Source organism: Stegodyphus dumicola, chromosome 8 (assembly GCF_044657685.1).
Source record: "Stegodyphus dumicola isolate Sdum_Otavi_A_Nest chromosome 8, ASM4465768v1".
NCBI classification, from domain to species: Eukaryota; Metazoa; Arthropoda; class Arachnida; order Araneae; family Eresidae; genus Stegodyphus; species Stegodyphus dumicola.
Genome location: NC_140775.1, coordinates 135,631,525 through 135,644,394, shown reverse-complemented (window position 1 = coordinate 135,644,394; position 12,870 = coordinate 135,631,525). Strand labels below are relative to the sequence as shown.

Sequence of the window (12,870 nt, the reverse complement as noted above, 5' to 3'; positions counted from 1 at the left end):
AGGTTTTCAATTTTTGCTCAGATGGTAAGCGTTAGTTAAAAGGTTGAGAACCGATGTTCTAGTGCATTCGTATTGGAATATATGTTTCTTTCACTGTTCTGAAGAATACTGTGATTGTTTTAGATATGTATATATTGTGATTGTTGTAGATGTATATATATGTACATATTTATAGAATAAACAACAAGCGTTTATACAACAAACAATAAGCAATGTTCCCATCTACGACACTCTTGAAAAAAGAAAATGTTTTTCTGCCTTGAATGCGTATTTCCTCTGACCAATCCCATCAATATGTATGAAACTTTTCACATTTATTAGTGACAAAATAGAGTAGTTTTTAAATGCAATCCAAAATATATGAGTGTATTGCTTTCATAGCATTAAATATGGATTTAATGTAATGTGCATAAATATGGATTTAATTCTATCTATATTTGAATTTTTTTATTTTAAAAGCTTTTTTTATTTATTAATGCTTATTACCAGCATTGCTTTATAATGCCGAAAACAAATTCTATAGCACGCAGAAATCTTTTTTGCATGATGAGTTAACATTTACCTCGATTTTCAACGTATGTGTCAGCAAAAATATCATAAAAATCTGGTAAACCTTGTTTTAAAATTTACTTTTATTTTAGCTCAGGAATTATAACTATGAATGTTATCATCACCTATTTTTTATGTTTAAGTTCGTTTAATTCGCATAATTGCTGGAGGAAACCATCATTGGGGAAGATTTCCCTTTGCTTTCGAACCATCCTTGTCGCTTCTTGCACTTCAAGTCCAACTTCTTGAACAAGATATGCCAACACCAAAGCCGCGGATCTGCTGATCCCTTGCTTACAGTGCACCAGAACCTTTTTACCAGATGCCAGACCATCCCGTATGAACTCACATGCCAGAGAGAAATAATCACGTAGTGGAAAGGACATCATGTCAATGGCTGGAATTCCAAGAAACACTATTCCAGCTTTTCCGTACTCTTCGGGAGGCAGAGCTTCGATCATATTCAAAGCCCTGTCCGGGCCGTAAGCCGAGTTTAAGACATATCCGACACCCAGTTTGCGAAGTTTGTCCACATCCGACGCTGAAGCAACGTTGCCTAAAAGAATACCTGGGTAAACTTCATCGTAATCGGTAGTAGGCAGTTCTTGAATTCCTGCCGATGAAAAAAGGCAGATTTTCCTCAGTTCTTCGATGGTGCACAACATCGCATTTCCATGCGTTGCCTACAAAGAGATTTTGTAAGGAATAGTTCATAAATGGAAAAATAGTCAAGAATATTTGCAATAAAAAGGAAAAATGTTCTCTAGAATTTGCAAAAATTTTTCCACATCTGCTTCTTTCAAAATACAGTGAGATACCTGAGATACAAGAAACCTGAGAAGGTTACTAACATTTACGATTTTTTACGATTCCAACAATTTTCAACACGATTTCAACAACGATTTTAACAATTTTCAACTCTAAGCCATTTTTAGTTTCCGTGTTGGTGGTCGTCTCAGAAAAGTAGTATCAAATACTAATTAGGTTGAAAGAATTATTGACTACCCTTTAGAGGGGACCATTACTAGGGATTTCAAGGTAGCTATCTGTAACAGAAGGAAATCATAGAAAATATCGAATTAAAGGTATTTGGTGAATAAATGGCAATGATAGTAAATTTTATTTCATTGTATGTGAGTATGTTCATATACTTCTTCTTTATCATGTCTGATTGTTGGCCAAATAATTAAAGATCAATACAAATGAAAGACTTCAATATTTTATTGCTTAACTTTTATTGCCGCATTTAGGTAGTGTCAAATATTTATTGAAATTAGTAAAAAATTAACATTCAAGATCATTTAGTAGAAAACACGTTACTGATTCTGCATGGTAAACCAGAAAATTTTAATATCTCCTCCTTAAAATATTCTACTAGAATTTTGTTTTAAAATCCTAATAGAACATTTTAGTCCTGTCTTCGGAATGTTGTTCTTTTTTAACAAAAGCACAGGGGGAAAAAAAGAGACTGGTTGTAGTTTCATTGGACACTTGTGCTCGCAAGATGAATCACAATTCTAAAAGAAGGAAATGTTTTTGTTACAAAGTGTTCTCTTGCACACATTTTGTTCTACGGCTTCTTTCCTTCCTTCGTAAGGGAGAAAAAACTTCTTTCATCACAGAATTTAAGAAACATGGGTCCTCACCGGAAGTTATCGTCGGATGTTTATACAAGGTCAGGTCGTTCCCCGGCTTTTAAACAGATTTCATTTTTAGAAAGAGCAATGAGTTACTATCGTGTGTAAAACCGTGGGAGGGGGGGGGGTAAATAAAAAAATAAATAAAACTGGCATACCTACTACACTGAAACACAAGAACTGAATTCTGTTTTTAAATTAAAAGGCAAAACAAATCATCAAGTAACTGAATTACGCTGTAGATTTCTGTCCTCCCCCCCCCAAAAAAACTGCTGAATATAAAATGCCAGTCTGGGAAGTATTAGAGCATTTCTTTTTAATGTATTTGGCTACATTACTTTTTGAGTTATTATTTGAGGTATTTTTAGGTATATTTGAAGTATTTTTTGAGGTATTATGGCACCGTAAAAGACATTGGACTGTACTTTTTCCCCCTTTCAGAAAATGTTTTTCATCAAGAAAAGAGAGGAGGGGAGACTTGCAGTTTGATAACTTCCTGGTTTAAAAAATAATAACTAACTCTTGCGAACTGATAAAACTAATTTTTTTGCTAAAGTAAATTAAATTCAAACTCGAATTTCAATTTCAAATTTTCCAGCATTTTTTCTACATTCTGTTTTTAAATGTAAAACGACATAAATAGGAAAACATCAAAATATTAAAAAGCTTCTATCATTTGTATAAATGAAACATTTGTATAAATAAAAATCCGATTTGGAAATTCCAATTTGTAGTCTAACATCATTAAAATTTCTAAAAGCTAAAAAAAAGTTTTTTAATTTAAAAATTTTAAATGCAGATTTCTAGTTAACCTTCAAATGATTTTAAGCAAAACAGTTAAAGTTATTTTATTAATGTAAGAATTAATTCCTCAGGACTTCGAGGTATAGAGTATAAAATTATGTACTTGAAGTGAGCATTCAGAACAGAAATGCTGAAAAGTAGAAAAAAAAATTTCCTGTGATTTTATTTTCATTGTAAAATAACGCCATGTGGAAACTTGTTTTCTTATTTAACGAAAAAACTGTTAATTATTCAAAAAATAGCTGAACATTTACTTCACTGGATCGCTTGTAACAAATATTTCCTTCAAGTCGCAATACTTTTCATTTCGACAGGCTACCAAATTATCTTAATTAAAATAATTAAAAAAAGATACACATAAAATATTGCAATCCGTATTAAAAATATTGTACTCAGTGTATTACTTAGTTTACCATTTTCGTTTCCCTTATAAGCAAAGAACTTTTGTAATATGAAAAATAAACGAAAATCAGCTACCCTTGACAAAATTGCATTTCGTGTTTGCTGCTTTTATTTGTAAAGGATAACTATTTATCTATTATGTGAAAACATTAGCAGCATTTCGAAATGTCAAATAAAAAGTAAAAAGGAATCCTATTTCTTATACCGTTATGATCGACAGTTTTATATAATAGTAGAGGACAGTTTAAAGTATTATCAAATGTTAAAATTGTAAGACTAGTATGGTAATGAAAAAACACAGGTACAAAACTAAATTTTGAAAAATCAAAACTTTTCTCCCCCCCAAATTAAATTATCTATAACTTTTCATCGTTAACTTTTCTTAATGCATAAGACATGAAAAAAAAATATACACGAATTCTAGGCGAAATGCGTACACTTTTTTTTTTTTTTTTTTTTTTTTTTAAGCCCAAAGGACGTTGGCTCAGAAGGGCTATTAATTTCGTTTTGGCATTTTGCGTCGAAAACTTTAAAAGGCTGTTCCAATTAATGCTATCAAATATTATCGCTCTGTATTATATTTAAAGAAATTAAATAATGAAGAATCTGTATAAACTTATCTATGTTTCTCGCATTGTGATAAAACAACGGTACCGAGAGCCATAAAATTTTGAATAGCGTTCTGCTCCACCCGAACAGGGGAATCTGGAAACCCAAATTTGGAATTTGTTTTATTATCTATTTCATAATTTGTAAAACTTTAACGAATTTTTGATTAACAAACTCAATTATTTCAAAGCGAGCAATGGCAACATTGGAGGGAGAAAAAAACACATTTTTGTCTACAGCGCGCGAGACTGTGTATCTAAAATTCTAAGGATAAGTTCTTTTTTAATTATTTTGTATTGCTGTTAAATTTAGTTTTGTGGTTTAAGTGCGAAGAACATAATATTTGTGGTAACATAGAAACTGTTAAAATCTGAAAACTGAAAATATTCAGATTTTATTATTTTTCTTTGTTTCTTTTTTTAAAAAATTCTTTAGTTTGCTCTTTAAAGTAACCATTAGAAAAGCAATAATGGTAGGAGTAAACACATAATCAGTCTCAGAACCTACCGCTAATGATGCTCGATGTATATAAAGTGTCGATTTCAGTTCAGTAGAAGTACAAAGAAAACATGCTTAGCAGCTTACGCAAAAGAACAACACCTATTCTAAACTTCTGTTTTCTATCTTTATTCTCAGAATGAAGTGAAAATGTATCTCTTGTTAAGAGGCCATTCCGCCCCAAATAGCCTACTTAACGATACAGCAGGAAAGGTTAATTTACAAGCCACATAACCACAATTACCTTGCTTGTTATGCAATAGGCAATTATACCGGTGTCTTTAAACGAGATTTCTTCTTCGTGTATTCAACTCACCCGGTACAAAATTCGTCCCAACTAGGAAATGGAATTAGAATACTTGAATCCCAAGAATCTCGAGGGAAAAAAATTGAATCTTTCGACTGTTAACCTTTTAAAAAAAAAAAAAAAAAAAAAAAAAAAAAAAACATTGAATGTCTTAACTCAATTTTAGAATTTTTATTGAGCCCATCCAAAGCAATTATCAAAAGGAGAACGCTGATTGTAACAAATTCAGTGATTATCTGATCATCTTCTCCTAAACCATACTAGACCTCTAGGAACTTTCTACGAGTTTCGACTTTTCTGGAGAGAATTTAGTGATTCGAATTTAGTCTTTACCTAACTTTCATTTATCTTCCATATTATATAAGTGTTGTACATCAGCATAAAAATAATATTTTGCCACAAGTTTCATATTATATCCTAAATGCCACAAATAAGTATTTTTCTAATACGTTATAGCGATCATAAAAAATCCTGCTCTATTTATTCATGCATTATCTTCTCTACTCGGAATTCATCATAAAATTTTGAAGTAAATATATTGTGATAAAAACTTTTGAAGTAACATCTGTGTGTTTCTCTTATATACTATATATATATATATAGTCTCTCCTGCCCTCGAGCGACCTTTAAAGTGGTATGCTTTTCGCCAAGGGAATACGAGACCTTAGGTCGTTTAGTTTTACGTTCGATACGACTTAATAGCTCTTTACATATACACTGGATACATTATTTTCGGGCTTTAATTATACTACTGGCACTTATAATAAATTTATTATTTTATTACTTAGCAGCACAAATATTTGGCTTTTTTGAATTATTGATAATTACATTATCTGTAAGATATAACAAATACGATGTCTGCTCTAGGAAATAATTGGCAATCTCAAAATTAACTTTTCTAAATTTGGTATTCTCCCCCCCCTAAGTTTATATGTTCTCCAATTCGATATCTTTCCAAATTGCATAACAACCTAAAATTAACCAATCACAACTTAGATATACTTATGCATCTGCTCGGCATAAATACTGCTTTCCAAAAAACTACGTCATTCCTTTTCTTAGCTTCCTGGCATTACGACTGCAAGCTACTAAAAGTACCAGTCCCTAACTAGTCACTCAAAATATCACACACACGCATATATATATATACATATGTGTGTGTGTGTAAGATAAAAAAGTATATAAATAAAAGTATAATTTAAACTAACGGTAACCCTTTAATTCTTCCTTTCTATTCTAGAAATTGTTTCAGCTTCCCTGGATTGCGTCATTTCTAGATCAATCCATTTTGCATGGCCTACGCAACGCTGATGACGTCTCTGAAAACTGAAACCTTTCTAACTTAAACTTTTCTCTTAACAGATTGCCATATTGGATAAATGCGCAGTTATCTTGCAGCTCTGTTGCCGTTTGGACGCTGTTTCATTTCACTGTGCATTGTCGTGCTGCTAACTACGCCGTTATTTAAAATATCTAACTCTATATAAAATTGTAGTGTGCAACTTGCACCCATGATCATGTGTAATGAAAAATATTGTTTCGATAATGAGTTCATGTCCAGCAATAAAGATTATGTTCAGTTTGGCTACGTCTGTCTACAAGTCTCTCCTTCGAGTGTCATCTTTATAATTATGTAGCAGTCTTTCCAAGTTTTTATCACATATATATACGGTTATATTCGGAAGTGACTTGGTAATATTTTTTTCTTTTCAATTATAAATCCCTTTTATGCATTTTTTCAAGAACTTTTAGAACTAGTTATACTCTTTTTAACATAAGCATAAGGAAAAAAAATTTAACGAAACTTTATTTAGAATAAAAGTGCTGCTAAACAAACAAGAAAATAACTTCTAACATTTTTGATGCAGGTATATAAAAGTTTTTAATGCGTGAAACTAACGGAAGAAAGAAAGTTCTGTTCGTGTGGGTAAAGTTTTAAAATGGCCAGATGAAAGATTTTTTTTTTTCTTTTTTCAAAGATGAAAACTGAGTGCAAAAGTAAGAAACTAACTGTCACTTTTTTTGTAACGTATATATACTAAAGAAGTTTTGCACGAAACCACGGAAGAGAAAAGAAATTCTTTAGGTGAAATGAAAAGTCACGTAAACGGCCGTAGTTGCACGTAGCGCGGTCATTTCAATTCTTTCAGTCAGATAGACGTCAGACGTTTCAATCAGAAATCAGAAAAAAAAAAAAAAGAAAAAAAAATCGAAACAAGGAAATAACGTAAAGAAAGAAGGAATAGTGAAATAAAGTGACATAAAATGAAAAGAAAGTTATTTTACAGCATACGTTGGCCTTGTCAAGTGATTGCTTACGTAAAACCATTTTTTGTTTTCTTCATTTAATATTGAATTTCATTTAATATTTAATTATTTTTCATTATCATTCACTTCAATGAAAATAAAATTAATACAACTAAATCTGTATTTATATTCATAGTAAGCAAACCAGGAAATAATTAAAGAATTAAAATAAAATATTGCGGAAGTAGAAAACAGAGATAGTGCAAGTTCATGTTGAGAATTCTAATCTTCGAATTTATGCGATCAAACATTTGGCAATTGTTCTACGGAAAACAGTAATTTTGCCTTGTTCCTGCTGTCATTAAAAGGAATTTAATAAATAAAGAAAAAAAACTGAAATCTCTCAGATTTTACATTACACCCAAAGGGGTTTTTTTTTAACGTTCTGCGTGTTACCTTTATTTATTAAATATCATATTCTTCGCACTTAAGCCATAAAATTCAACAGTAATAGCGCAAAATAATCTTTAGAATTTCTGATACACTGTCTTGCACGCTGGAGATAAAACTGTTTTTTTTTTTTTTTTTTTTTTTTTTTTTTCCCCGTACAGTGTTGCCACTGCTCGCTTTGAAATTGTTAAGTTTGTTTATCAAAAATTCGTTAAAGTGTTACAAAATGCGAAATCGATAACAAAAAAAAATTCCAAATTCTAAATTAGGGCTTCCAGATGCCCATATTCGCCGTAGGATTACGTCATTCAAAATTTGATGGCTGTAGGTACCGTTGTTTTATCGCAATGCGAGAAACATACATTCATTTATGCAGATTCTTCATTATTTAATTTCTTTGAATACAATACAGAGCTCTTATGTTTGGTAGCAACAATTTAAAAAGTGATTCGCCGTTTATAATGCTGGGCAAATTGCCCCTTTGGACTCAAAATACGCATTTTATTCAGAGTTTCGAAACAATATTAATTTAGAAGTCAAACAGTAAAGAAGTAAAAATAATTATTTTCGAAACAATAATTCAGAAATGAATGCTGTTGGTTTCTGAATAATGCTAGTTTGTGATAAATATTCGAACTAGTATGTATAATAGAAGTAGGGAGTAAAATTGCAATGTGAAAAGATCACTTCTGTATGTTTTCCTGCACAAACCAAGAATTTATGGTATCGTCATCTATTGAACCATAAATATCGTCATTATCCGGTGTCCTAAATAATATCATTTTCACTTACGACCAAAGCATCAACAGATGCAACACTTTTTTAAAGGCTCGGATAATTCTTCCGAAACCATCCGAAAATCTTTTTTTTTTTTTTTTTTTTTTTTTTTTTTTAGTCCAAAGGTCCCTGAAGTACTATTTTTTAGTCCCTGAAGGACTATTGTTTTCGTTTTGCGATTTTGCGTCGGACTCATAAACGTCGGTTCACTTTTCAAACTGTTGCCACAAAATGTTAGAGTCCTGCATTATATTTGAAGAAATTAAATAATGAAAAATCTGCATAAATGATTGTCTATTTCTCGCATTGTGATAAAACAATGGTACATAGAGCCATCAAATTTTGAATGACAAAATCCTACTGCGAATATGGGCATCTGAAATCCCAAATTTGGAATTTGTTTTATTATAGATTTTATATTTTGTAAAACTTTAACGAATTTTTGATTTACAAACTCAATGCTTTAAAAGCGAGAAATGGCAACGTTATATAGAAAAAAAATACTTTTATCTCCAGCTCGCGAGACTGTGTATATCGGAAATTCTAAAGATATGCTTAATTTAACATTATTTTGCAATATTGCTCTTGAACTGAATTTTATGGTTTAAGTGCAAAGAACATGACATTTAATAAATAAAGGTAACACTCAAAACGTTAAAAAAACGCCCCTTTGGACGTAATTTAAAATCTGAAAGATTTCAGATTTTTTTTTTTTTTTTTTTTTTTTTTTTTAATCAATGCAAATTTATAGAGGGGAAAGGTATATTTCAAAAGTTAACGTATAATAACAGTAAACATAAAAAACTAAATTCTTGACATTGAAGCATTTAGGGACGCCACAAGGTGGTATTAAGGATTTAAAAAAGGCGTTCTTTTTTTTAATGAACTCTTCTGTTGGACGTCAGTGAAATTAATCTCCTCAAAGTTTTGAATTTTAAGTTAGGAATTTGAATGAGAAAAATGTCTCGAATCTTTTTTTATGATTCGCGGGATTCGATGGTTCGAGTATCCCATCCCTAATTGTATAAATAAAAATAATTTATGCTACTCTAGAAACTATAGTTTACAGCGAATTTGACCCCCATTTATTATTAATTTTTAAAATTATCCTTAAAAAGTATAAAGAAATTGGAGTATTTTCATTTTGCCCGAATGGCTTGTGTTCGAACAACATGTGTTCGAACACATGATAGTTAGGGAAAAAAACAATTCTTCGGGCATGCTAACATTGATGTCAGTGAAAAATAAGCTGTTTAAAGACTTAACTAGACATAAACCAAATGAGATACGCGCAGCAGGAAGCCATACCATTCTCAGTCTTTCAACAGGAATTACCTGTAATCCTATTTTACTTGTCGCTCGATGTCAAAATACTGGTGACAAAGCCTATCTCTTTCCTCGTAGACTTTACAGGCAGAGATTATACAGAATCTAATTTGGTGCTCTTTATTCGGCTTACGCATGGGGGCGCTGCATCACTCTAACTTTTGTGACGGATTTAGATTCATGACTAAGACAGGAATATACTTTAGGTTTTTACAATTGCTGCAGTTATATTTGGATTTCGAGCGTTGTTATCTGCGACAACTACAGTGCTTCTTTTCTCTGGCCTGCTATTTGTCACGTGACTGTTAGCAGGCGAAAAAACGTCAGCGGTAGTGTGTGCTGTAATATTTTGTCTCCGGTCTTGAAATTACGGAGGAGTCAAAAGCCATTGCTTTCAAAAATCTGTTTGGGATTAACATAAGGTTGTATTTTATCTCTTCTGAATCCTATTGTGGAGAAGGGATGTAAAAAATGCAATAAAGCAAAATGAAGCGGCGTGCCTTACGGTTGAGAAAACGGGTGACTCATGTTTATGTGGGAAGTTTTTTTGTCTCCTTCACGTTAGTGTCCGTTGCCGGTGGGTTCTGACCTTATCAGAAAGTTAATAAATCCTGCGGTTGCACCAGAAGATTAGTGAATCTGTAAGTTTACTCATTCAGAACAAAAACATACAAGTAACAACGATTGAATAACTTCTGTCGCTAATTGTTAGTGCAATAACCTCTTTTTTTTTAAAGCAAAGGGAGAAGATTGGAGTATGAAATTTCCTAATTATTAAATAGCATGAACAATTTTTCCCTTTCTGACGAAAGCAGTCATGTAATTGATGATGATATAATTTAAAATCCTGCAACTAACCTTTTTGATTATGTCCACTGGTCTCGAATATCATAATAGACACTTTCCTATCGCTTAGTTCCCAAACGCCAGAACCAGGGCCTTAGAATTTAGAGAAATAACATCCTATTTTTTCCTGTTCCTGTAATCCTGTTTTTCCTTTACAAGAGCCTTCAAAGAATGCCGTGTCTAGGACCTCAGTAGGGCCTACGCTAGATTTTTTGCCACCGGTGCAAACTCTGGGAATCCAAAATTCTGCCACCCGATTGCTTCCTAAATTCTAAACATTTTGCCGTCCCTAAATTCTGCCACCCGGTGCTACCGCACCGGTTGCATACGCCCCGGACCTTACATTGATTTAACTGAGGCCTGAGAATAACGCTCAGCAAGATGATTTTGGAGTAAATTATTTCTATCATTATCTATTCCGCTCTCCTCCCCAAGTCTTTTATTGTACTTATAAAGATTTTTACTCAGGGGGCCTTGACTCTGAATCAAAAAAGATGTTCGAACGTGGTTCCTAGCTAAGATCCTTCTGGCCGGCAGCGCAGCGGATTAAAGATTGATTATCTCTCCTTCTTAATATCCTTAGCGAAGCGAGAATACTCACGTCCGTAGGCAATGAGTAAGCTCGACAAGGCTTTGGACAGAGTACAGTGCTTCTGAATTGGAATCCAAAAATACACGTCGAAATTTCTCCTGCTGCCTTACAGGAAGTCGAGGTTTATATGGGAACTACACGCGTTGCTTTCATTGGAAGGAATATGTAAATACTTAGCATCTACTATCTATGCCCAAGAATTTTTAGACCTACAGCTTTAAAATATCGTGGAAATTTGATTATCCTTAGCCAACGAAGCAATTCATAAATTTATCAAACAATGAAGAGAAAAAAATCGTAATTATAAATAGTTTATATTGTACAAATGATTGTTTTATCTCTCTATTAAGAATAAAAGACTAATTTATTGTTTTAAAGATTACAGCATTGTATTCACTCAAATAAAACAACACAGAAAAGTATTCAATCGAAAATGATGGATGTTCTTCACTAGTAACTTACTGAGCAGTCTCTAAAACTTTTAGTCGGAATTTTCTTATTCGCATTATTCTAGAATAGCAAAACAATATGAGAACGCATGCAGGTATTCTATACAAATAATTAAAGCTACGTTTTTTAAATAAATCAAAATAAAAACATAATATATTCCAATATTCATTTTCATCCATTACGTGATTCGCTGAACTTCAGTGAGAAATAATTCCATGAAAAGATTTTCGAAAATTGAAAACAATGATAGAAATTCATAAACTTCTCACGCAGAAGAGAAGCGTGATTAACACTGCTGTTAACAAATAATCCGATCCAATTTCAATTGAACAGCATTAATTAGAACTATAATTGTTTATAAAAGGTATCATAGTTTTCTAAAAATCTTCGTCCATCTAATACGAAATTAAATACTTAATCATCTTAAGAATGTAGGGACTTTGTGTGTTTATTTAACTGAATGTAACGAACTATATGAGAACTGCCTAACAAAGACATGTTCTCCTGGAGAATTTTTTAGGGAAAATAAGCTCATATTTACATTACATTTAAAGAAAACTACAAAAATGTTTATATACGAGTACAATAGTAAGCTGTAGCGAAGTTCGACCAGCCCATTTGTTAAATTTGCATCTAATCTGCCAGTTCTAAGCCTGGATAAAATGTGAAGGAAAGCTTTCGAAATTCTTTGAAACTCAGAAATACTTTTTAAGTAATTTCTCAGTGTCATAAATTTTATTCGATTATGAAAATGAATTTTGACTTTTAGAGATGTATAAAATACTTACTGTTTCGTTTCACATTACATTAAAGTAAGCATAAGTATTAAAATACCATGGCATTAAACATTTATATCTGTCGCAAGTGAGTTGCTGTCTTTCGCTGAGTATAAGCACTTTAATTTATCTATGAAATTATAACAACGCATCACTTTTCAATGCAACAAGTGGGTGGTTTAAAAGCAATCACAGATACTCTCTCTATATATATTGTGTGATGTAAATTTTCCAAATATAAGCAAATAACTAACTTTACTTCTTTTTTCTTTCATATTATAATAGTTTATTGCGTATCATTACAAAAATTGAGGTAATTTAAAAAATAAGCTTTTTAATAATATGGTACATAAGCATTAATAATAAAGTATTTATAACTATTTATACCTATATTTCTACAAATATTCACACTATTAAGGTAATTAATGAAAACCATTTGAAACCAAAATATGATTTGTATTAGTGGATTCTAGTTCAGAATAATGCCCCCGCTATTGTTCCGTATAATATTGGAATAATTTAAAGATTAAATATAATACTCTGTTAAGACGGCTTTGCAATCGGAAAAACGAAACCACAACTCATTTTGATTAACCTTTT

General features: G+C 31.7%; 1 protein-coding gene across 3 annotated transcripts in view; it reads right to left on the bottom strand.

The window, feature by feature from the left end:
- Positions 1–596: 596 nt before the first annotated feature.
- Positions 597–12,870, bottom strand: part of LOC118199054 (dual specificity protein phosphatase 3-like) — a 28,858-nt gene continuing 16,584 nt past the window's right edge. Inside the window, exons 1-2 of one of the 3 annotated variants that reach the window (XM_035370843.2) lie at positions 9,616–9,698; positions 597–1,232 (exon numbers count right to left, since the gene is read on the bottom strand). In XM_035370843.2, the coding sequence (XP_035226734.1) occupies positions 675–1,214 (540 nt within the window). In that variant the 5' untranslated portion in view covers positions 1,215–1,232; positions 9,616–9,698 and the 3' untranslated portion in view covers positions 597–674. Of the gene's footprint in view, positions 1,233–9,588; positions 9,699–12,870 lie in introns of those variants that run through there. The other 2 variants (XM_035370841.2, XM_035370842.2) reach the window with 2 other exon arrangements.